General features: G+C 49.2%; 1 protein-coding gene across 1 annotated transcript in view; it reads right to left on the reverse strand.

Moving 5' to 3' along the window:
• The window catches only part of DSCAML1 (DS cell adhesion molecule like 1), a 347,767-nt gene that overhangs the window by 17,349 nt on the left and 307,119 nt on the right, over positions 1–23,299 (reverse strand). Inside the window, exons 16-20 of the mRNA XM_087433751.1 lie at positions 23,019–23,089; positions 18,048–18,288; positions 14,223–14,369; positions 11,715–11,870; positions 4,501–4,640 (exon numbers count right to left, since the gene is read on the reverse strand). Of these exons, the coding sequence (XP_087289877.1) occupies positions 4,501–4,640; positions 11,715–11,870; positions 14,223–14,369; positions 18,048–18,288; positions 23,019–23,089 (755 nt within the window). The remainder of the gene's footprint in view (positions 1–4,500; positions 4,641–11,714; positions 11,871–14,222; positions 14,370–18,047; positions 18,289–23,018; positions 23,090–23,299) is intronic.

Here is a 23,299-nt window from a genome sequence, read left to right on the forward strand (position 1 = left end):
TTGAACCCAGGAGGTCCCTGCTGAGGACAGGCACAGAGCCACCCTGAACCCTGGTAGTTGGGAAGTCCTTTCAGGCTGTAGCCCTCAGGGCCCTGTGTGTGTGTCTGTGGTTCATATCTGTGCATGAAGTGGGTGGTGTAGTGGCTTCAATATCTGCCTGCCCTTTTCACTAGGCATATGACCCAGAGTGTCTCTCATGGTTCTTGGGGCCTGTTTTCTCTCCTGCAAAATAGGAAAGCAATACAGCTCTGCCCACCCTGTGTGGTTTCAGTGAGGCATACACGAGGCACGGGGTGTGCGTGTCCTTTGTAAACTGGGACACGTTCTTCTCTTGGCTCATTTTTCTGTGAGGGGAAAGGGATGTGTGTGCATGTATGGAGAAAAGTAGAGTGTACTTGCATGTGTGTGTCAGTGTGTACCTGAGTGTACATTTGTGTCTGTATGGGGCAGGAAATGTTTGGTTTCCCCTCGAAGGTATGAGCATCTTACCCAGATCCTAGGTGCCTTCCTTATAGCCTGGACTCCCCAAGGATCCCCTGAAATCACTTTCAAAACACACAACCATATCCCAAATAAAATCCCAGTAGATCAAAAGTTAAAAAAAAAGGGTAAAACTATGAGAGAAGAAACTATAGGTAAATATTTGTCATTCTAATCACCAAAATAAAAGCAAAAATCATAAATGGAAATGATTGATAAATTCAAATTATATAAAAAGAAAACCTATGGTACATCAAAAATAGAATCAAAAGGCAAGCAATGAACTGGCAAATACTTGCAACCTATATGAGCAAAAGTGGTTCTGATCCTTAATATGTAAAGAGCACTCATAAATCAATAAGAAAAAAACCATGACACCCAAATAAAAAGTGGACAAAGGACATGAATTGACAATTACCCAAAGATGGGAAAAACAGTCAATAAACATATAACAATAATCAACCTAACTAGTAATCAAAGAAATGTAACTTAAAATAACTTTTTTTTTTTAATCCAACTGGCAAAAATGAAAAATATATAATAACTAGGATTAGCACAGGCACAAGGAACGAGTATGTACTTACAATGCTGGTGGAAGCATAAATTGGTGCCAATTTTCTGAAGGGTAATTTGCAAATATGTATGCAAACCTTAAGAATATTCATACTCTGTGTGACCCAGAAATTCCTATAGCAATTTACCCTAAGAAAATAATAAAACATGTGAATAAAGAATTTTATGAAGAATGCTCACTGAAGCATTATTTATAATGGTGAAAATTTGAAAATAGATTAAATATGGAATAATGGAGGCACTGGCTAAATAGATCATGTACCTACAGGCATTCAAGATCATGTTTTAAAAGAATATTTGATGGTGTGGAAAAGGGCCTATATATATTACATGCAAAACACAGATTATATAACATTATGTAAAATTCTATTTTAATTTTGTAAAAAAACACCTAACCCCATAATAGATGTACAGATCAAAGACTGGAAGGCTACATACCAAAACAGTGCCAGTGTTTATCTTTAGGGAATGAGAGTACAAGTAATTTTTACTTTCCTCTCTATTCTTTTATATATTTATAGAATTTTCTACAATAAAATTGCATTATTTTGATAGAGAAAAACAACAAATGTATTAAAATGTTTGGTAAACTTTCTAACAGGATTCAATGCACTCTGACCACCCCCAGGGCAGAACCTCCCGGGAGCTGATACCATATGCAGTTTCCCACATCTGTTCTGAGGATTCTGCACACACGTGTTCCTACACTCCAGTATGGGCGCACACACTCAGACTCATGTGCATTTGCCTCTAACCCCACACTCATACCCACGATTTTGCACTGTCACAAATACACGAGTATGCCCTCATCCCAGCACCCACTCCTGGCGCTCCTTCATAAATGAATTTGTAAAGGAGTTGTTTGGAATTTGGAATATATTTGTGCAAAGCGATAACATCACACCCTCACTAAGCCCAGTCCCTCCCCTCCAACGTGGCTGAAGTTCTCATGATACTAGCACACCTGGCCACGTGTGACACTCTGTGAAATCTCTCCAGGAGAGAGGAGGTTCCTACGTGCTCAGGACATGAAGAGGAAGGAGGGAGGCTCCCAGGGTCTCCAGCAGCAGGAGGAGGGGATGGGGACCAAGAGCTCTGCTCTGGTGCCTGGGACAGGGGTCCCCAGCCAGTCGACTGGGGGCTCCTGAAGCCTGAGTTAATGAGGAGGCTGCACTCCTGGATACCAATCCCTTTGAAAGACTTCATTATCAGAGGAGGAAATGACTACACAAACCCAATGGAGGACTCTCTCCCATCCATTCATGAAGGGAAATGTGCCCACTGTCTAAGGCTTTGCAATTGCCAGGCTGCTAGTAATTCATTCATCAAACATGTACTTAGTGACCATGATGTTCCAGGCCCATTGTTTGGCAGCTGGGGACCCAAAGATGAATCAATGCTGCCCTTGTCCTCACGGGGCCCCACAGACCAGTGAGGGGACAGACATGTGAACAGCTAATTGCCATCTGATGCACGCACTGTATGATAGAGGATGAAGGGCAGGCCACAGAGGGATCAGCAGGGGCAGAGATGCAGGGGTGTAAAAAGGCCTAGTGAGTGTCCAGAATGGTGACAAGCTTAGTGTAACCTTAGAGAGCCTGGAATGTGTGTGTGGGGGGAGAAGGGAGAGAGGGGCAGAACACATGGTGGAAAACGTTGATTGGAAAATTGGCACAACCACCCAACAATGGCATGTGTCCTCACTGTAACATGTGCAGACCCCACGACCCAGCGATTCTTCTTCTAGGTACGCACCCAATAGGAACGCACACACACGGGCACCAAGACACGTGTACGAGAATGTTCACAGCGGCACGGTTTGTAAGAGCTCCCACCGGAAAACTACCCACATGCCCATCAATGGATGGCATGATGGAGAAATGAGTTGTGATATGTGAACATAATTGAAAACTATACAGAAGAGAGAGTGAATGATCTACAGCCACACGCAATATGAAATGCATAAATTCAAAACAATGTTGAGTAAAAGAAGCCGAATGGTATGCCTCCATTTATATAACATACACAAAGAGACAACACCAATCTGAAGTCAGGATGGTGGTTACCCTGGGGGGAGGGTGGTGACTGGAAGGGGCAGGGGGTGTCTTCTGGGTGTTGCACGTCCTGTTCACTGCTCTGGGTGCTGCTTGCTTGGGCGTGCTGTGAAAACTCACGAAGCTGTACAATCACGATATGTGTGCTTTTCTGCATGTGAGGTAGTGGCTGTGGGGATGGAGAGGAGGGGACGGAGTCACTGAAAAGACATTTCTGGGCTTCCCCTCTGGTAATAGAACTCTGGCCTCACTGGCGAGGAGCTGGGTCACCTACCACTCAGAGGGTAATTCAGAGAGACCACAGGAGAGCAGAGAGCAGAGGAGGAGATGATGACACAATTACCGAGCAATTTCAGGGCAGCTTTCCGGGCTGCCAGGAGCTCATCTGCAGATGCTCGGGCTGCTGTCACAACCCAAGTTGCTGATGGAGGGGAGAAGCCGGCCTCCCGCTGCTGCTCCTGCTCTCCCTGCCCTGAGCACATCGCCCGGACAGTACTCACGGCTCTCCAGTGCACACCCCTCTGCCTCCCCACTAGACTAGAAGCTCCCTGAGGGCAGGAATCTTTATCTTTGCCCCTGCTCTGGTAACTAGAACAGGTGTGCTCCAGAGTAGTCACCCAGCAGAACTCTGTGGTTGAGTGGCTGGAGATAGGAGAGAGGCAGAGGGGAGGATGCATGTAATGGGATATGGCTGCATATTCCACCGCACCCCCCCATCCTCTCTTTCCTCTCTGTGTGGCCCCTCTGACCCCTCTCAGCTCTCAGTGGAAGGGCAGGGCTAGCCTTCTGCACTGTGCCCCAGCCTGGGGGCCGCCCCTCTGCTGCCGGGTTGGGGCAGATATTGCAGTCTCTCAATGGCCTCTCCTTGGCTAGGCACAGGCCCTGGCCCAGAGAGATGCCCTTGTCTCCTCTCAGCTGTCCTCCATCTTTTCTCCTGCTTCAGCTGGCTCCACGCTGAGGGGGCCATTCAGGGCAGAGCTCCAGCATCCCTCCAGGCCTAGACCGACCATGCTGAAAAGCGATTCATTTCCAGAGGCCATGGACCAGCCAGTCCCCAGTCAACAGCTCTGGGGCCTGTGAGAAGCTTCCTGGGTCAGCCAGACCAGATGAGCTGAGGCCCTGGGCTTCCTTTCCTGCCTACTTGGTCATGACCCCTGAGTCAAAGGAGCCTCCAGGGCTTGTGACAATCTTGCAGCCCTGGAACAGAGGTCTGACCCAAGATGGGCATTGAGTAAGACTTCAGTCTTGGGTGACCAGCGCCCATTCTCATCCATGCATCCAGGTAGAAGCGCAGATATAAGCAGCCCCAGGGTTTGGCCTGGAAGTCAGCTGACCTGCGGGTACCTTTTCCTTTCTCTGCCCCCCTCATCATTCAGCCCTGGGCCCCACTTACCGGCTGGCCAGACCCGGGGCTGGAGCAGAAGATGGTGTACTTGCGGATCACTCCATTGGGCTTGGTTGGGGGGAGCCAAGACACGACCACACTGCTGGCAGACGAAGGGACAGCTTTGATGCCAGCAGGGGGGCCTGGAACTGAGTAGGGAGAAGACCACGTCAGTATAGTGAAGCGAGGAGCACAGCCTTTGGGAAAGAATGACAGGGTGGGGAGAGTGAGGCAGATCAATCTGGGAGAGCTTCCTGGAGGAGGTATCCTTGAGCTATGGTTTAAAGGGGGAGGTTCCAGCATGGCAAACAGGTGGGAGGAGAAAGGTGATCATTTTGGGCTTGTAAGAAAGTCTCTGAGATGGGGGCACTGGGAGTGACCAGCTTCAGAACTGTTGGCCAGAACCAAGGACTTAGGTACACAAGAGAGAAACAGAACCCATGAAGAAGTCATCTTGAAACCTATGAGCCTAACCCGCCCCCCAACCCAGTGCCTTTACTAACCATAAGCCTGTATTGAGGCGAAATATATTCGTCACCTTGCTCTTTTTGGCCGGTGAGCTCTTGGGGTTGGGGACCCTCGACACTCACAGAGCGGGCTTCCTCTTGAGGGGCTGGTGGTCAGCCGTTGGTGACTGTTTGCTGCCATGTGCCCAGGGCACTGCCCTTGGGGTGCTGGCCAGGCCCTTTCTGTTTTCAGGAGGGACAGTCTGCTTCAAAATTGGCTGGGGAATTCTCCTAAGTGTTGGGACCACTCATGTGGACTCTGAGCAGCCTCTCCTCCCATCTCTGGGCCTGCCTGGGCTAGCTGGGGCCCCGGCGGCTGCCTAGGAGACTGGAAGCTTCCTGTTCTCAGCCCGCACGCTCCTTCTTCATCTTGCCCTTGTATTGTTGTGTACTTGTCTTCTCCTCCGGGAGCTTTTATGCTCCTTTGAGGATAATGATGGTATCCTATTCAACTTACTTTACCTCTCTGTGCCTCAGTTTCCCCATCTATATAATGGACATATAAACAACCACATTGTAGTGAGAATTAATGCTAATTAAAATAAAGCACCTGGCACAGGGCCTAACACATAGAAGACACTCAATAAATTGTAACAATTATTATTTTTGCATTCCCTCTCCAGACTCTCAGCTTCTAGCACCTCCCTCAATTTTTTTTAATCTAATAAGTGGGCAGCAATTCTAGATTAGATAAAATAACTAGATACAGCATCCTCATCCATCAAGGGTCTGAGCCCAGAAGCTGGCAGTCATCCTTGACTCTACCCTCCCTCCCTGTGACAGCCCTGCCATTCCACCCCTGCTGGGTGTCTCTGAAGCTGTGGGGTGCAGGGGTCTATGGATGGCCACTGGGGCAAGTGTGCTAACTGTAGTGTTCAGATCTTCTCTATCCTTGCATACTTTTTTTCTGATGAGTTATTGGGAGAGGTATGTTGAAATCTCCCACTATGATTGTGGATTTGTCTATTTATCCTTGTAGTTCTGTCAGTTTTTGCTTTTATACATTTTGAGGTTATGTTATTAGGTTCACACAGATTTAGAACTGTTTTACTTGTCTAGTAAATTGAGTCTTTTATCCTAAAAAAGTGTCCTGCTTTATCTCTAATAACGCTTTTTGCCTTATAGCATACGATGTTTGATATTAATATTCTAGTTTTCTCTTGGACAGTTCTGCATGGTAAGTCTTTTATCTTTTTCCATCCTTTCATGGTGAACCTTTCTCTACCTTTATGTTTTAGGTGTCTTCTAGAAACAGCACATATTTGGGTTTTGTTTCATTGCTAGCCTGACAGTCTTTATGTTTTAATTGAATAATTTAGTCAATTCATCTTTAATGCAATTACTGATACATTTGGGTTTAAATAACTCATCTTACTAAATACTTTCCATCTGTCCCACCTATTCTGTTTTTCTTTTTATTTCCTTTTGTGCCTTCTTTTGGATTGAGTATTTAAAAAAATACTCTATTTCCCCCTTTCTATTAGTTTGGTTATTATACAGTCTTTCACTACTTTTAGTGGTTACTCAGTGTGAATCTTTAACTCACCAAAGTGTAACATCATTAATTGACACTTTTCTTCTCAGACAATGCAAGGGACTTAGAACTTCCATTTACCCTCTCCCAATTTATATGCCATTGGTGTATATTTTAATTCTATATATATTTTACACTCTCCCCAAGAGGATGACATTATCACTGCCAGCATTATTTTATGCAGTCAATATTAATTTAGATTTACCCGTATATTCACCATCTAATTGCTTTTCTTTCCTTCCTGCATCACTGAGCTCCCACCTGGCTTCATTTTCCTTCTAGCTAAAGAATATCCTTTAATATTTCTCTAAAGCAGGTATGTTGGTGATAAATTCTCTCAGTTTTTATTTGTCTGAAATGTCTTTATTTCATCTTAATCTTGAAGAATATTTTTTCTTGGTATAAAATCATAGGTTGATAACTATTTTCCTTACATACTTTAAATATACCATTGCATTGTTTTCTGGCTTTCATTGTTTCTGATAAGTTAGCTGACAATCTAATTGTTGCTCCTTTGAAGGTAACTGGTTTTTTTTTTCCCTCTAGTTGCTTTTAAGATTTTTCTCTTTATGTTGGTTGTTTAGCAGCTTCATTATGATGGACTGAGGTGTGGATTTCTTTAAGTTATTGCCTGTGGAGTTGGTAGATCTTCTTGCATTTGTGGCTTGATGTCTTTCATCAGTTTTGAAATGTTTTCAGACATTTTATCTTCTTCCCATTCTCTTTCTCCTCTTCTTTGGGATTTCTTCTATCCTCTATGTCCTTGATATTCCGAATTCAGTCCATGGATCAGCAGCAGCGTCACCTGGGAGCATGTTAGAAATGCAAAATCTCAGGTTCCACCCTAGACCTACAAAATCAGAATCTGAATTTTAACACGATCCCCAAGTGATTTGTATGCACAGTCAAGTTTGAAAAATCACTGCTCTATGTCTCTTACTTGATCTTTTATTTTCCATTCATTTGTCTTTCTGTGCTTCACTTGGATTTTTCCTTCTGATCTATCTTCCAGTTCACTAGTTATCTCTTCAGCTGTGTCTAATTTGTTATTAAACCTATCTACTGAGCTCTTAATTTCAGGTATTAGTTTTTGTTTCTAGATTTTCCATTTGATAGTTTCCAATTCTCTTAAAATTTTAATCTTGTTAAGAATAATTATTTGAAAGTCCATATTTAATAAAACCTATGTTTGGAATCCTTGTGGGTCTGTTTCTTTTTTTTCTGCTGGCTTTTGTTCACATTGTCCCCATTATTTTTTATCGTATGCCAGACACATAGTTTGCAAAATTGTTTGTAGAAATAATTGGTTGCCTCAGACGATATAATCTTCCTCAAGAGAGAATTCATGTTTGCTTCTTACAGGTACCTGCATTCTGGGGCACTAGCAACCTGGGGTTCCTCAATCTACAATTCTAGGACTGAGATGATTTGAAGCTGAGCTGTCAACTTTTGGTCCACTTTTAATCCTAGAGTGCTGTCCTTCATGGTCTCAACTCAAAGTGAGGGGGGTTTGCCAGACAGACCCACCCACCCATGCAGGCCCTGGCCTCCAATTCCTGTCTTTCTAGTGCTGCTCAGATTCTCAGCCACAGCCTCCATATTCAGCAAATGTCCCCCAGGGGAAGAGCTGTTCCAAATGCCAGGCTCACCTCCTGGGCCTCCATTCTCCCTTGGATCCTGGCCCAGTAATTCTTCACTCTCCTGCCAGCTCTCTGATGCTTTCAAGCAGGTGTTTTAAAAAAATATTTCATCCAGATTTCCTAGTGTCCTCAGCAAGAAGGAGAGTGGGTTTGAGTTATCTAGTCCACCACTACTGGAAGTGGAAATCCTCTGATATGTTTCTCTGAACTTGTCCCTCCTCCTCCCTTCATCCTTACTGCTGCTGCCCCAGCACACACCTTCCTCTTCTCTGCCTAGATGCCCACAGGTTCTAACAGGCCTCTCTGACTCTAGTCCTCATCCCCTTCCTGCAGTCAGTCCTCCACACGTTTACAACAGTTACCATCCTAAAACACGGGTCTAGTCAAGCCTCTTCTTCAGTCAAAGATCTTTAAAGTGGTCTAAAGTCCAACTCAACTTTGCACTCTGAGGCCATGTAGCTGTATTTGGTATTCACAGAGGAGCAGGCAAGAGGCTTTGTCGCTCATGAACTGAGTCCAGCCAAGCCAGCCCGAAACCAAGCTCAGACTGACAGATTTGGACTTAAGAAATGAGCTTGAATTTATATGTTTGCAGCTTATCTTTTTGTTTCTTTTGCTTTTCTCTAAATTTGCTGATAACTTTTTCTTTGGAAAAATCCAAAATCCTGAGAGGGGGTGGGTAGGGTGTCACAGTGTCTTCAGATTAGGATATTTGCCCAAGCTTCCAAGGCAGAGCTGGAATTGGAACATGGGCCTGTCTGCTTTCCAAGTCAGGGGAGAAATAACTATAATAACTGCCACCTACAAATAGGAGAACCCAGTGGAGTTGGGGCAGCACTGGTGGAGCAGGCACAGTTGTCTGCCTACCCATCTGCCATCATTCCTTCCTATTCCTTACAAACAGAACCTCACTTTTGCTTGGGTACCCATGCTCCTCCACCCTTCAGAGAAAGCTGTTGCCATCACCTACACCAGAGGATTTATCATGCTTGGGGGAAGTCAGCCATGATAATTCCATTCCCCTTTTGGTGACTGGCTTAGCAAGAGGCATGTTGCTCAGTATGGCCATGGGGAAATGAGGTAAATCTGTTGAGGGGGTGTCTGGGAAAGGTTTCCTTCACTCCCAAGAGAGGCACGCCCACAGGAGGAGACTGCTTCTCTCGCTCTGAACTCTGTCTTGTCTGGTGTGATGCAGTCATCTTGAAATCATGGGAGGAACATCTGGAAATCATGACATGCGGAGGATGGCAGAGCAGAAAGATGGGAACCACTGGTTAACCAACCCCAGAGCTGCCCTACTCAAGACTTCTCATTATGTGTGATGATAAATGTGCTTATTGCTTACATCTTTTTTTAGTTGTATTATTCCCAACCAAAAGCTTCCTAACTGATCCAAGTGGTATAATGGAAAGTATAGAGGATATGGAGGCCAGAAAGCCTTGATTTGCCACCAATTAGCTGAGTGACCTTCAGCAAGTTGCTTAGCTCTCTAGGCCTCACTTTTCTCACCTCTAAAATGGAAATACCTACTGATAAGGCTACTGGGAAGGCTAACTCATGCTTATGTCAGCACATCACACACATGTCAAGTTATGACTGCCATTCTGAATGAGACCTCATCTGACAGTGGATCCCTTCTGGCCCAGGCCTCCCTTTGGGAGCACGGATTCCCTGGGGGGCACCTGCGTCCACTGGAAGTAGTCATTTCATTGCCAGCACCATAAAGCAACTCCCATTTGCTAGCACCTGACATTTGAAAAAGGATTTTATAGTTAACTTGCTTCCTATAACCACTTGATGAGCATCACTGTCCCCATTTTATCATGAGGAAACTGAGGTTCAGAAAGGTTAAGTGACTTGCTAGTAAATGCCAGGCTGGGGCAGGCACGTCTGCTGTGTTTACCAGGGCCCCTTCTACTCTGTGAAGCTGCTGTCTTGAGGCCCTGGCCCTGGCCTGTGCATGTCCCTGCGTGTGGCTCTGCAGGCAACTCTAGGGTTGAGGGTTGGAAGCTCCTTGTGGGGGGGACGGTGCCCCCAGACCTTTGGATTCCCTTGTGGGGCCTCACCTTGGTCAGCTGAACATGTGGAGGAGCTTATGGCTCAGGCCTTGCGTCAGAATAGGATGCAAGAGGTCTAGGGGCCTCAGTCGTTCATTTCTAGAGGCTGGGAAGGTGCCTGTGTGTGTGAGGCCCCTCCGACCACCATCCCTGTCAGTCTCCATGCAAGAGCAGGTGGCTCTGCCCGGAGCTGTCCCAGGGAGCCTTGATGGGGGGATTAATGACAAGAAAAGTAGGGCAGGCAGGTGGTAAATATTTAATTGCTCAGGGCTTAAGTGGGGGAGGGGCTGATTTGACGGAAGGGGAGGGGCTTAGGGAGAGTAGGGAGCACTGAGCTGGGAGCTTGTTTGGTCACTGAGCGCTGGGCTGCACTGGGAACTTCTCCACCTTCACTCCCAGTCTGAGTGGCTCCTTTCCAACTCCTCTAACCGCTCCAGCACCTTCTGCCAAATTGTATGGGTAGGACCTAGACTGTGGCTCTCTGCATCCTTTGAAAAGGCTGAGGCTGAGTGGAAGGAAGCCATAATGCCACTGATGGCGACTTTATTAAGTGCCATTGTGTGCCAGCCACTCTTCACATAAACTGACTCTTCTAATAATACAGCACCTGGCTCAGAACGTGTAGAATCAACTAAGTGATGGAGTGGGGTGGGCTGAGGAAGAAAGTGGAAAGACTGGGGGCAGGAGCCCAGAGCTGTGCTTAGTCACACATGGCACCTCCTGGACACAGTGCTCCCTGTGAATGAGGACCCCAAAGGCGTATAGCTCTAGGCCCTGGTTGGAAATCTGGCCCTTCTCCTGACCTGCTCTCTCCCGGTTGACTCAGCTCCCAGCCTCCTCCACCCTCTTTCTTCGTCACTCTACCCTTGAAGTTGGCTCCTTATTTCTGGTTTTCCTCCAGTTCTGCCCCCCGGGGAAGGGCTTTGACATTACAGCTCCAAATGGAGGCACATCTCACTCCCTCCCTGAGATCCCCCCAGCACACCAGAGTCCAAGGTCTGGCCCATTCTGGGGCCTCTGCAGGGTGACTGCCAAGTCCCTAACTTGGGATATGTGGGGTGATGCTTCTGTTCTCCCCCAATCCCAACCGTCTGTATCCAGAGGAAACCAGACTGAACCTTGCAGGAAGTAGATGCCACAAAAAGGATGCCCTTGGGATGGGGGTGGGAGGACAGGCTTTATCTGGTCTCCGACCCAGTGCTGCAGGGGGAGGGGGTTATGGTTGCTTATGTTCATGCAGGGCATGAGTCCAGGGCATTTTGCCACCATCCCTCATAAGCAGTGTTCTCCCAAAGCAGGGCCTCAGAGTCCTCAAAGCCAGCCTACAACTAATTGAAGGGAGAGGAGAAAGGATGGTGCTTTGCTCTCACCCTTCTGCTGGGATGGTGGTGAGCAGTGGGGCGGCTCAAGGGCAGTGCTCAGCAACAGGCCCTGGGGGAGCCTGCCCCCATGGGCGAGGCCAGGCTGGCCGGAAGAGAGGACTCACCATCCTCCTTGGTCTGGATGTAGAGCACGCTGCTGCGCACGCCATCCCCGGCTTGGGTGTAGGCCAGCACCTGCACGCTGTAGTTGGTGAACTTCTCCATGCCTCGCAGCTCCACCCGCTCCCGCGTGGTGGTGATGTTCTGCATCTCGCCCCACTCTGCCGGGGACAAGCGACCTCTGAGTGCGGCCCAGGCTGGCCATGCCACAGTCCCCCTGCCTCCGCCAGCCTGGGCTCCGGTCAGGCCTTACTCCACTGGGCTCAGACCTCAACTCCATGGTGGTAGAGACTAGGGGGACCCTCCAGCTCAAGGTACATGGGGTCAGATTCGGGGCACTGCTCCCAGGCCACATCTCTCCCCACATGACCCAACCAGGGTGAGTAGCACCTATCGGCCTGGCCTCAGCCCCCAACCAACCTTGCACCAAATTCATCTTAATACTCTCCCTTTAGAATACTTCCATCTCTCCAAGCAACATTTCCCCCTCCTCCGCCTGACCCATGTGAGGGACCCCAGGAGTGACCTGGACCCAGAGGGGAGCCTAGGCCAGGCGCGACGGTCAACAGCCATTCCTCCTTGCTGCCCCAGTGCCTCCTTGGACTCTCAGATCTCCCTAGATGGTGTATCATCCTGGGATGACTTGTGACCAGCTGAGGCTGCCTCCCCTGCATCTGACTGCTTCTGGGCCAGCACACTGAACTCTCAGTAGTGTAAAGGCTAAGACCCCATTACCTTCTCTACCATTGAGGACACCCTCCCTGCAAAGAACACGCGCATAGAACCTGGGAGAGGCTGGTGGAGCTGACAGCCACAGCCAGGAAGGGCCGGGCCTTCCTCTGGCTCACTGAGGACCTGCCATCCCAGCTCTGCCAAGGAACTTGCTGTAGACTCTGAAGAAGAGCTTAGGGAGAGGGTCCCATGGGAGGGCCAGGGTCTTAGAAGGAGGAAAGAGACAGGCTTTGAGCTGACAGCCCTCCCACTGGGACTACTGGGATTTCAGACAGACAGGCCCAGACACCGGCTGAGGACAGGCCTTGGAGAAGACAAAAGCCTGCCAACCCACCCCAGCACCTCACCGGGGACCTGGTGCAGGCAAAGGGCCCAAGGCAGAGGGCCTGGCCAGGGGAGGGCAGCAGTCTGACAGGGTCGAGAGGGTGAGACCACCATGCTCAGCTTCAGGGGACTCTAGGTCACTGCCGGGGAAACCTTGGAGGCCTGAGTGGTGGGACCTTCTTTTCCCAGGAGGTCAGAAATCAGGCTGGATCTGTCCAGAACTGGAGCCAGAGAAAAAGATAGGAAGAGGGCAGTGTGGTGGCCTGTGGAGATTAGAGAGGCCAATGCCTTCCTCACCCGAAGGAACTGACCTAGGTAAGCCTGCAGGCTTAGAAAAGAGGAAACAAGTTCTGGAAAATGAGGGACCACCCCTTACCTGCCTCAGCACAAATATGTGAGGCCATCTTATAGCATAAGAGCTTGGGGGACCTTTGGAGAGCAAACCCCTGAACTCCAGGCCTCTCTGTCTTTGGAGGAGGCAGTGGAGGAGGTAGCAGGGAAAGACACTTCCTGTTGGCAGTGTGTCTGGGCAGAGCAGAATCCAGGTGGGGAAGGGAGGGCAGCTGCCCTGAAGAGATGACCAGGAGCTGGAGTCCCAGGTCCTCCAGGAAAGAAGGGAGGGGCTGGGGACTGGTGGCAAAAGGCTCGGGATCCTGAGAGGGAAACTCATAGGAGCCCTTTGTGGCCCCAGTAGAATATTTCCATCATTTGGGATGCTGGGCCTCTGGCTTACCTGACTGCAGACCTCCTGATCACTGCAAGGTCTCTCTACACCGGTGGGTGAGGGTTTGGTGTGTTTGTGGGGCTACACAGGCCTGTTTGGACCAGTGCATCCCAGGGGAAGGAGAGTACCCAAGGGGTCGGGCCACTGTCTTGGTTTTTCTCCCTCTGCTTTCCTACCCCAGCTCCATGGCGTGCCCCTCTCCACCTGTGTCCAGGTCCTGGGCAACTCACTTGCACAGACTGCACATCCTGCCGCCTGGCCGAGGGGCGTCTCTTCCCAGGTTCCGGTGACCCTGCTTCCTCCTCTTGCCCCTCAGGCCTAGGTGGTAACAGCTTCCTGCTGGTGCTAGTCCCAGGTGCCCCCCCACCCCTCTGAAAGCAGTACCTTCATTAAACTCTCTTCAATGGCCCCATTTGACTGTGCCAACTGTTCCCTGCTGACTCATATGGCCATAAAGGCCTAATATCAACTCATTACATTAGAAAAGCAAAAGCCACCCCTCAAGTCATTCCCAAACATACCATTGTCTAGGAGCAGCTGGTGTCCCCACCTGACCCCCGCCACTGCCATCAGAGAGGTGACCACGTACCACCACCTACCCTGGCCCCCGGCCCTGGCCCGGGGAAATGTGTGCAGCAGGGGGTGGTGCACTTCCACGTGACAGCCCCTGGGAAGATGCTCAGCTTTAAGTAAGTATAGATGCAGACCCCCACCTGAGACCCAGCCGACTCACCCCCATCAACGTAGAGCGACCAGAAGATGACCCGATAGCCCTTGAGGACGCCATTGAGAGTGCTGCGCGGGGGCTCCGACCAGGAGATGACAGCCACATCAGAAGTGATGGACAGGGCCCGGACATTCTCGGGGGGCTGGCTGGGCACTGCATGGGGTGGGAGGAGAACCGAAGGGCCCAGTCAGGGAGGTACAACATGACCTATGTGTCCCAGGCCGGGCCCTGCTGTCCAGCTGGAGAAACTTCTGGTTAGAAAAGTGGACAGACCTCCTGGTTCAATGATTGTGAGAATTTGGGCTGGGCGGCCAGGAAGTGAACCAAGTCTCCTTTCCTGGATATTTGGGTAAATAGAGATCTTTTCAGAGTTGGTTCTTGCTCTCTGGGCAGCACGTTCCCTGTTCTCGGTAAACGCTGGGGGAGGAAGGTGATGAAGTCCGGGCATGCGCCCCTGGGAATTCACCAGTGGGCACCACAGCCCCGGGAGTCCACCTCTGCTGAATGTAACAGAACCTGGAAGCCCTCCAAGCCGGCCCTGGCGGTGTCTGCAATTGGTGATCTCATCTGATGGCTGCCAGCCGTTCTGTCGTCTGACCAGGGGTCTGAGCCAAGGCCTGGCCCTAAGGACTCTTGTGTCCTTGTGCCAAGCTAAAGGGAAGGGAAAGAAGGAAAGAGGATCCCAATTAACCCTGGTGAAAGGGAGAAGAGGTTCCATAGACACCGTTAGCACTTCTGGGACCATTACATCTTTGTCCCTTATCTCTGCACATAAACACACCAAAATGCCCCAGATGATGGGCAGACACTCTCTGAGCCAACTTAGGTGGTCCACACCGTCTTTAACTCTCTCCATCCAGAGCCACCTCTGAGCTTAACCTAAGCCCCACCCCTGGGGTTGGCCCTGGTGCAGACACCCTTTCTGAGATGATAGATGGTGGGGACACCAGGCCCAGGAGCCACTTTGGCTAGGGAGAACTTTGGTGTCACGTCCTGCTGGCTTCCTAGGAGCCGGGGGCCAAGGGAAAGGCTGCGTCTGCCTCGCTCTGAGTGGGAGAAAGGAGGCACAGGCTGGATGGAAGGTAATTGGATCCCGTTGCCCCACAAGAGGCAACTCTAATTTTTATGAGCATTTAAATGATAATACATCATCCTAACGATCCTCTTTGAGAATGATTATTGTTTCATATTACTTAGGTGTAAAAATATAAGCACCATGTAATTAGGGACCCAGTGTAATAAACTAATACAGATCGCCCGTTCGAATAAAATGAAGGTAATATAATTATGGAAAAGACACTATTGCTAAAGCAGGGGCCCTTGAATACCCCAGGAGGAGCGCTAATATTGCCAGGAAACGATCAGGATCTGACAGGCTAACGAGGGCCTTAATTAAGTATGAAAAACTGCTGAGCAAATGCTGCTGGAAACTTTCTTCCCCCTCTCCTCCTTTGTTTTGAAAATGACTCCACTGGCCCATGCTGATCTCTCTCTATTGGAAATTCCAGGCCCCCCGGGCCCCAAAGCAAGGGAGGTGGTGCCCTGATGGAGGCTAAAGGCAGGCCCGGCCTGGCTGCTGCCTGGCTTGGCCCTGGGCGGACGGGAGCTGAGCGTTCGGTCGGGCACGCTGGTGTGGGCTCAGGACAGCTGTTGGCCTTGGACGTGACTTTCCTGAGCACCCTGCATCCACGTCACTTGGTCCTGCATCCAGCCTTGCTCCCAAGGAAGAGGGTAACAACGGAGTGAAGTAGAAAGAGCATGGGACCCAGAGTCAGACCTGGATTTGATCTGGGCTCTGTTCTTTCCTAGATAGGCGTTTCTGGACAGGTTACGTAACCTCTGTGAGTCTTGGCTCCATTTATGGGTAATGACCTAGCTGTTGGTGCTGCGGTTCTCACAGGTGCTCCCTGCACCAGTAGCAGCAGCATCAGCATCACCCAGGAATTTATTAGAAATGCAAATTCTTGGCCTCCTCCCCAGACCTGCTGAAGAAGACACTCTGGGGGTGGGCCCAGCAATCTGTTTGCAGCCCTCCAGGAGATTCTGGGGATACACTCAGGGTTGAGAACCACCATGTCAGAGCACCTCTGGTGGTTAGTACTGCTGGTTTTAAGAGGTGACAAGTTGATCTTCCTCAACCCAGCCCAGCCTCTGGCCAGCATCACAGAGGGGAGGGAGCCAGTGGGGGATGATGAGGGGATGGGATGGGGGTGGGGGGAGCGGTTGCCCTGTGGCTCTCCCCTTGGGCTTCTCTGTGCCTCTTCACTTGCTATGTGCCCTTCCCTCTTTTTGCATTCTCCATTTTTCCCAGGGGCCCACTGCCTGGGCCTACTGAAGTCTGCTCCTTCTCAAAGCCCAGCTTGTGCCCCAGAGCAATTAAATGGGAATCTCTGGGGATGAAGCCTGGGCATCAGTATTTTTTTTTGTGTGTGAGGAAGACCAGCCCTGAGCTAACATCTATTGCCAATCCTCCTTTTTTTTTTCTTTCCCTTTTTCTCCCCAAAGCCCCAGTAGATAGTTGTATGCCACAGTTGCACATCCTTCTAGTTGCTGTATGTGGGACGCCGCCCCAGTATGGCCGGAGAAGCGGTGTGTTGGTGCGCTCCCGGGATCCGACCTGGGCCGCCAGTAGCGGAGCGCGCGCACTTAACCACTAAGCCACGGGGCTGGCCCCGGCATCAGTATTTTTAAAGCTCCCCAGATAATGCCAATTTGTAGCCAGAGTCAAGAACTCCTGGTATGAGCTAATCTACTTTCAGGTGTTTCTGCCCTGATGCGTCCTCCCGCCCAAGGGTGTCTGCCTTTTCAGAGAGAACGAGATAGGGAGAGGGCACTGCTTAACCTAGAGGAATGACTCTCTAATGGTGGAATGCTGGGTATTCTGATGGGCCATGGGCAATGGCATTATGCTCCCAGGACAGTCACTCCCCTCCCTCTGCTGAGGGCAGGCTCAGACTTGGTGACAGATTATAATCTCAGACTCTGGTTTTGGGCTGGGGCATCAAGAAGGAAACTTGGGAGAATGCTTTGTTTCTTCTTTATTCTGCTCTTTGGGGGGCTGTGACCTCCTGGCACCATCTCTGGGGCCATCAAGGGCCACGTCTCCGTTCCCTTCCTGGCACAGGCTCAGGGACCAGCTGGTCTCTGTGCTTGGAGAGCAGGTGTGCTCCTGCTCCTCCTAACCCTCTCCCCCTGAGAAACCGGGCCTCTTACTCATCAGAGTTGGGAGTCCTCTCTAGCCCTCAAAGAACTAAGTTTTAAAAGTCAGGCTCTAAATTCTCTGCTACATGGATCTTGGGACTTCGCAACTCCACAGTCTCATCTCAGGTCCCTAAAACAGATGGTGGGCAGGTTCCAGCCCAGAAGTACCAAGGTAACTTGGCTTCTGCCCTTTTTCCATCCTGGAGGCTGTAAGCGAGAAGAAACAGGACCCAGGTTGTACAGGAAAGAGCTTGTGAAGAGAGATGGATGAGAAACCAGCACGAGGGAGGAGGAAAAGGCAGAGGGAGAAGCATGGATGGAAAGTCAGATAGGTGACAGACAGGCGCTCAGACAGGCCAATAGGTCAACAGATACACTGATGGGCAGAGCATCAGCAAGTGATGGATAGACAGCCGGCCAGTGGATGGATTGGCCCAGGGTGCTGAATGGACCAAGCATCCCTCGAAGAGCCAATGGGCAAGAAGAGATGGAGGGATCCAGGGAGCCAGTGTGGACCACAGGACCACAATGGGGCCCAGGAGCAGTGGAAGGGCCCCAAGCCCTGTCTGGCAGCCCCAGCTCTGCCCATGACTAGGATCTGCACCCCCTACCCCCTGCTGGTGCCCTCACCATCCTCCAGGGTGGTGGCATTGATCTCGCTGGATGAGGGCCCCGTGCCAGCCCGATTGAAGGCCTGGACCACCACCCCATACTGGGCGAACTTCTTGAGGTTGTCAAGGGTGTAGACCTCGCTGTCCCCAGTGGCCTTCATCTCCACGATGCTATACTGCCCATTGCTGCCAGGGCTGTTCTCTCTGTAGCCGATCTGGTAGCCCCGGATGACGCCGTTCTGCAGCTCCTTCTTGGGTGCCTGTGAGTATAGGGTGAGGGTAGGGGGAGGGGAGACGAAGACACAGTGGTACTCTGAGATGACGCTCTTGAAACCCAAGTCAGATCATCTCACTCCTCTGCTCCCAACCCCTCAAAGACTCCCATCTCACTCGGAGTGAAAGCCAAAGTCCTTATAATGGCTACATGCTCTACCTGAGCTGACCCCCCATTGCCTCTCAGATCCATCTCCTCTCCCTGTGCTTCCTACGCTCCAGCACGCTGGCCTCTGTGCTGTTCACAACAGGCACATTCCCATCTCAGGGGGAGCACTCTTTCCTTGGATATGCACATGGCTTGCCTCCTCACCTCTGTGGTGTCTTTGCTGAAATGCCCCCTTCTTAATGAGGCCTTCCTTAGGCTCTTGATGTAAGATTGCTCCCTGCCCTCTGTCCAGTACTCCTTATATTTCTTCCTGGCTTTATTTTTCTCCATAGCACTATCATCATATGACATTCTATATATTTTACTTATGTGTCTGACTGTCTGTCCCTATTAGAATGTAAGCGCCAGGAGGACGAGGAGTCTTGTCTGTTTTGTTTACGGCTGTACTCTCCATGTCTAGAATGGTGCCTGGCATGCGGTAGGCCCTCAATACATATTTCTAGAATAAAATAAATGAATGATTGAATAGGGATATCATTGGCCATGGCCTCAGGGGCCTGGGAGAAATGGAACAGTAGACAAAAAGTAACCATATGGAGAGGGAGGTGAGCAATTAATTTGAATAAAAAGAGAGAGTCCCAAGACATCACTTCACACCCATTAGGATGGCTATCATCAAAAAATGGAAAACAACAAGTGTTGGTGAGGAAGTGGAGGAATTGGAACCCTTGTGCATTGCTGGTGGGATTGTAAAGTGGTGCAGCCACTGTGGAAGACAGTCTGGCAGGTCCTCAAAAAGTTAAACATAGAATTACCTTTTGATTCAGCAATTCATCCTTGGTATATACCCAAAAGAATTGAAAGCAGAGACTCAAACAGATACTTGTAGACCCTGTTCATAGCAGCATTATTCACAGCAGCCAAAAGGTGGAAGCAACCCAAGTGTCCATGGACAGATGAATGCATAAACAAAATGTGGTCTATACATGCAATGGAATATTATTCAGCCTTAAAAAGGAATGGAATTCTGATACATGCTACAACATGGAAGAACCTTGAAGACATTATGCTAAGTGAAAGAAGGTCGACACAAAAGTATGATACAACTTCTAAGAGGTACCTAGAATAGGCGAACTCATAGAGACAGAAAGTAGAATAGAGGTTACTGGGGGCTGGGGATGGGTGGGTGGGGAGTTATTGTTTAATGGGCACAGCGTTTCTGTTTGGGATCACGAAAAAGTTCTGGAGAGGATAGTGGTGATGATTGCACAACATTGTGAGTATACTTAATGCCACTCAACTGCACATAAGCATAGTTAAAATGGTAAATTTTATGTACATAAAATGGTACGTATATTTTACTACAAGTTAAAAAAAAAAAAAGAGTCCTTGACTTTTGTGTGGGCCCACCCCTCTTGGAGCATGTGGCTGGATTGCCCGGGACATCCTGGCCAAGGGCTGGGGTGTGTTGAGGGCTGAAGCCTGGAGCCAGCTCCTTGGTGGAGGGACCGAGATGGGCAACACGTGGTGAGAAGGGGGCATTTCAGAGCTCTGGCCAGGCTGGCGGGAATGAAGGGCTGATCCTAGTCAGCCAGGTGACTGGAGAAAACTCCACTAGCATCAGTCCGGGGCTGGAAAACATCCTTTCACCCCAAGCTTGAGCCCTGGTACACAACAAGCACCCCCCTGCCCATCCCTGCCCCCCCATCCCCCCCACGATCCCGATACATCGCCTCACATCTAGAACCAGGAAAACACACATCCAGTCTCATCAAAGCCAACATCCTAATCCACACACCTACCCCAGGCCGGATATATTTAGACCCACAAATAGAAACTGGTGCCTTTAATGAGTGGGCCTGCCCATCCATAAATTGAGCGAGAGCCCCTACCCTACTGCATATGAAAACAGCTTGAATCAGGGTTTTAAAGACAATGAAGTTAATTTAAAAGCCCACCTTTTATTGTACTAAAAAATAGGGAGATCAAAAACAATTAAGTTAGTAAAACAGCCCCACTGTTTTTTTAATTCAATGAATGTTTTAAATGAACTGCATTTTTAAGCTCACTGTTAACTCAATAAAATGAAGTTTTTAATTTAATGTAATTGTTTTGAACTCACTAAATAGGGGTGTGTGTGTGTGTATTTAATCGACTCGACTTTTTGTTAATGCCTGAATAATGTTTCTCTCTGCACTTGGGCAGCCCTGTTGCTAGTTTGTAAGTAGGTGAATTTCTGAATCTCGGTCTCGTATCTGCACTCGTCTGTCTATGCACACTCACACACACAGACATCTATTATAGACACAAACATATCTTCAGGATACCCTTGTCTTCACACTGACGTATACGTTCATATCTCTTCCATACTGACACGCATTCTGATATCCACAACAACACACGTCTACATACCCAGAGCCACCTGTACCATGATGTGCACCTGAACACAGCACCACACAACCTTCATCCATATCAACGTATACTGGCAGAGGCCTTGGACAGACATCCAGGAATGCCCTGCTACATGCATATATACATTCACATATTTATACAAATCTTTCCTCCTTTCTCTCTCTTTTTCTTTCCTCTTCTGCCTCTTTCTCTCTCCCCTACACTACCCCTCCATCAGACACACTCAGGATTTAAATCAATCTTAACAATATTTCTCTGACGCATTAAGAAATCAATAGGGCTGATTGAAAATTTATGTCATAAAGCAGTGACGATCCATCTCGCGGAAAGAGTCTTAAAATGAAGTGACTTGTCCTTTGAGTGAATCTTTATTTTTCATTAATCTGTTTCTTGGTGTTAAAAAAAAAAATCCCCTGAGAAGTCAGGCTCAAATTTATTGACGGGCTGGTTCATTCTGAAGTTCTAACTTTCTAATCAATTTTATTTTTCATTATAAGACTTTGGAGATATAAATCTGATTCTAAATTTTTATCGACCTCCAGGTCGGAGCTTTGTAGCCAAACGTCTCAGTGTCTTACATACTTATTCATTCCCCGCCCCCACCTCCTGGCTTCCTCGGAGTATTCCTAGGAAATGGGTCCAGAGCCAGGATGCAGACAAGACTTGGAGATTGGACTCTGGGCTTCATCCCTAGTTTCTGAGGAAAGCTCTGGAGTCCAGATCTGAATCTGGAGGGGAACCACGGCTCCAGACATCTATAGGTGGGCTGGTCCCCAGGAAGGACCAACTGCCCAGCTCTGGCCCCACTTTCATCCTGGTCATTTCTCTAGGGAGGGAAGGAACCAGGCTCTGCTGTCTATCTGTGTGTGTACGTGTGTGTGCGTGTGCACACAAGAGCGCAGTCTTTTTAGGGAAAATAATATCACTAGGCCTGTGTGAATCTCTTCCATTCTCAAGTCTACCTTGTGGAAGGGCCCAGAAGGAGGACTAAAGCGCCTGGGCTTTTCCCATTGGGGAGTAAGAGTCAGAAAATGACCTTGGACGTCTGATCCCAGATGCAGACGAGGCAACTCCGCGAGCCCCAGGGTTGAGGTGGGAAAGTTCCAAGAAGCAGAGCACAGATGGGCCCTAAGAAAGCTCTCTGTTCCTGAACTCCACGCAGTGGGCTGTGGCGGGGAGACTGGGCTGGGGCTCTGGGCTATGTACGTTTAGGTCCTGCACCTGTTACTACTTGAATGGCTGTGGGCAAGTCACCTTGCGTCTCTATGCCATCGCCTCCTCTGATGGATGGGGATACAAACACCTCCTCTGGCCCCCCCACAGGAATAGAGGGTCAGATAAGCTAGTGTAAGAAGATACTGGGAGACTGGACAATGCAGTGAAACAGGTAGCCATCAGCATTGGCAGCCCTTCTGTGCCCACGGCAGGGACATGGCAATGAGGCCAGTTACCCAGGAAGGCATCTCTTGGTCCTGCTCAAGGTTATTCTGATCTGTTTCCCTGCCCAGCTGTGGAATCTCCTCTAAGATTTTCCTTAAGTGACAGAGTCTTCAGACATCCTCTAGAATTTACAGGTCTCTGCCCCTTAGAAATGGCTGCAGCACATACTGGTCTGTTTTCTCTACAGCTCCTGAACCCCTAGAGGTAGGGAGGGCAGTTATCGTCATCTTGATTTTATTTAGAGTAAGAAATTGAGACCTGAAAAGACCAAGGCTCTTGTCCAAGGCCTCACCCTGAGAAGACAGGGGATGGCATCACCGTCTCTCCCAGCTCCAGTCACAGGGCCAAGATGAGGGTGAGACCCTGTCCTGTCATCTCTCATCATCCACAGGGCCCCCTTGAACTTTGTGCAAAGTCAAATTCAACTCCCAACCTATTGCAACATTTGGGGTTTGGAGGACAGGCCAGTGTGGTGGGAAAACCATCTTCCCTTGTTGGCATTGCCAAGCTCTTCATCCCACCACACACACAGGCCTCCATCAGAGAGCCAGCGTGAAGGAGGGAGTGGGGATTGGTGGGTGGACCTGCCCGTTTGTCCTCCTCTCTTTCCTCCCCTCCACCTTCACTGAGTTTAGCAAAAAACACAGGCATAGGCATTATAAGAGACCAGAGACTAGCAAGCCTGCTGGGGCTTCATTCCTGGGGAGGGAGGATGCAAGGAGGAATTTCAGGGGAAATGCCTTCAACCTCACTTACCTTCCAAGTCACTTGGATGCTCTGTGAAGTCACTGGCTGCAAAGTGACATCCATGGGGGGCCCATCAGGAGCTGGTGGGGGAAGAAACAACATTGCAAATCAAGTCTTGGAAGAGTAGAGTCCTGTGTTGTCACTCCCATCCTCCTGAGCTGGAGGACTGATGGGGAGAAAGGAAAAGCTCATATACAAAAGCAGAGAACCTCTGTTTGAGTCCCCCTAAAATGATCACAGGGTCTATATTTCCTCTTCATTCTCCATAATTTGCTGAAAATATAGCAAAC

The sequence above is a fragment of the Ceratotherium simum genome, chromosome 7 (genome assembly GCF_057802395.1).
Source record: "Ceratotherium simum simum isolate JZ-2026a chromosome 7, ASM5780239v1, whole genome shotgun sequence".
NCBI lineage: Eukaryota > Metazoa > Chordata > Mammalia > Perissodactyla > Rhinocerotidae > Ceratotherium > Ceratotherium simum.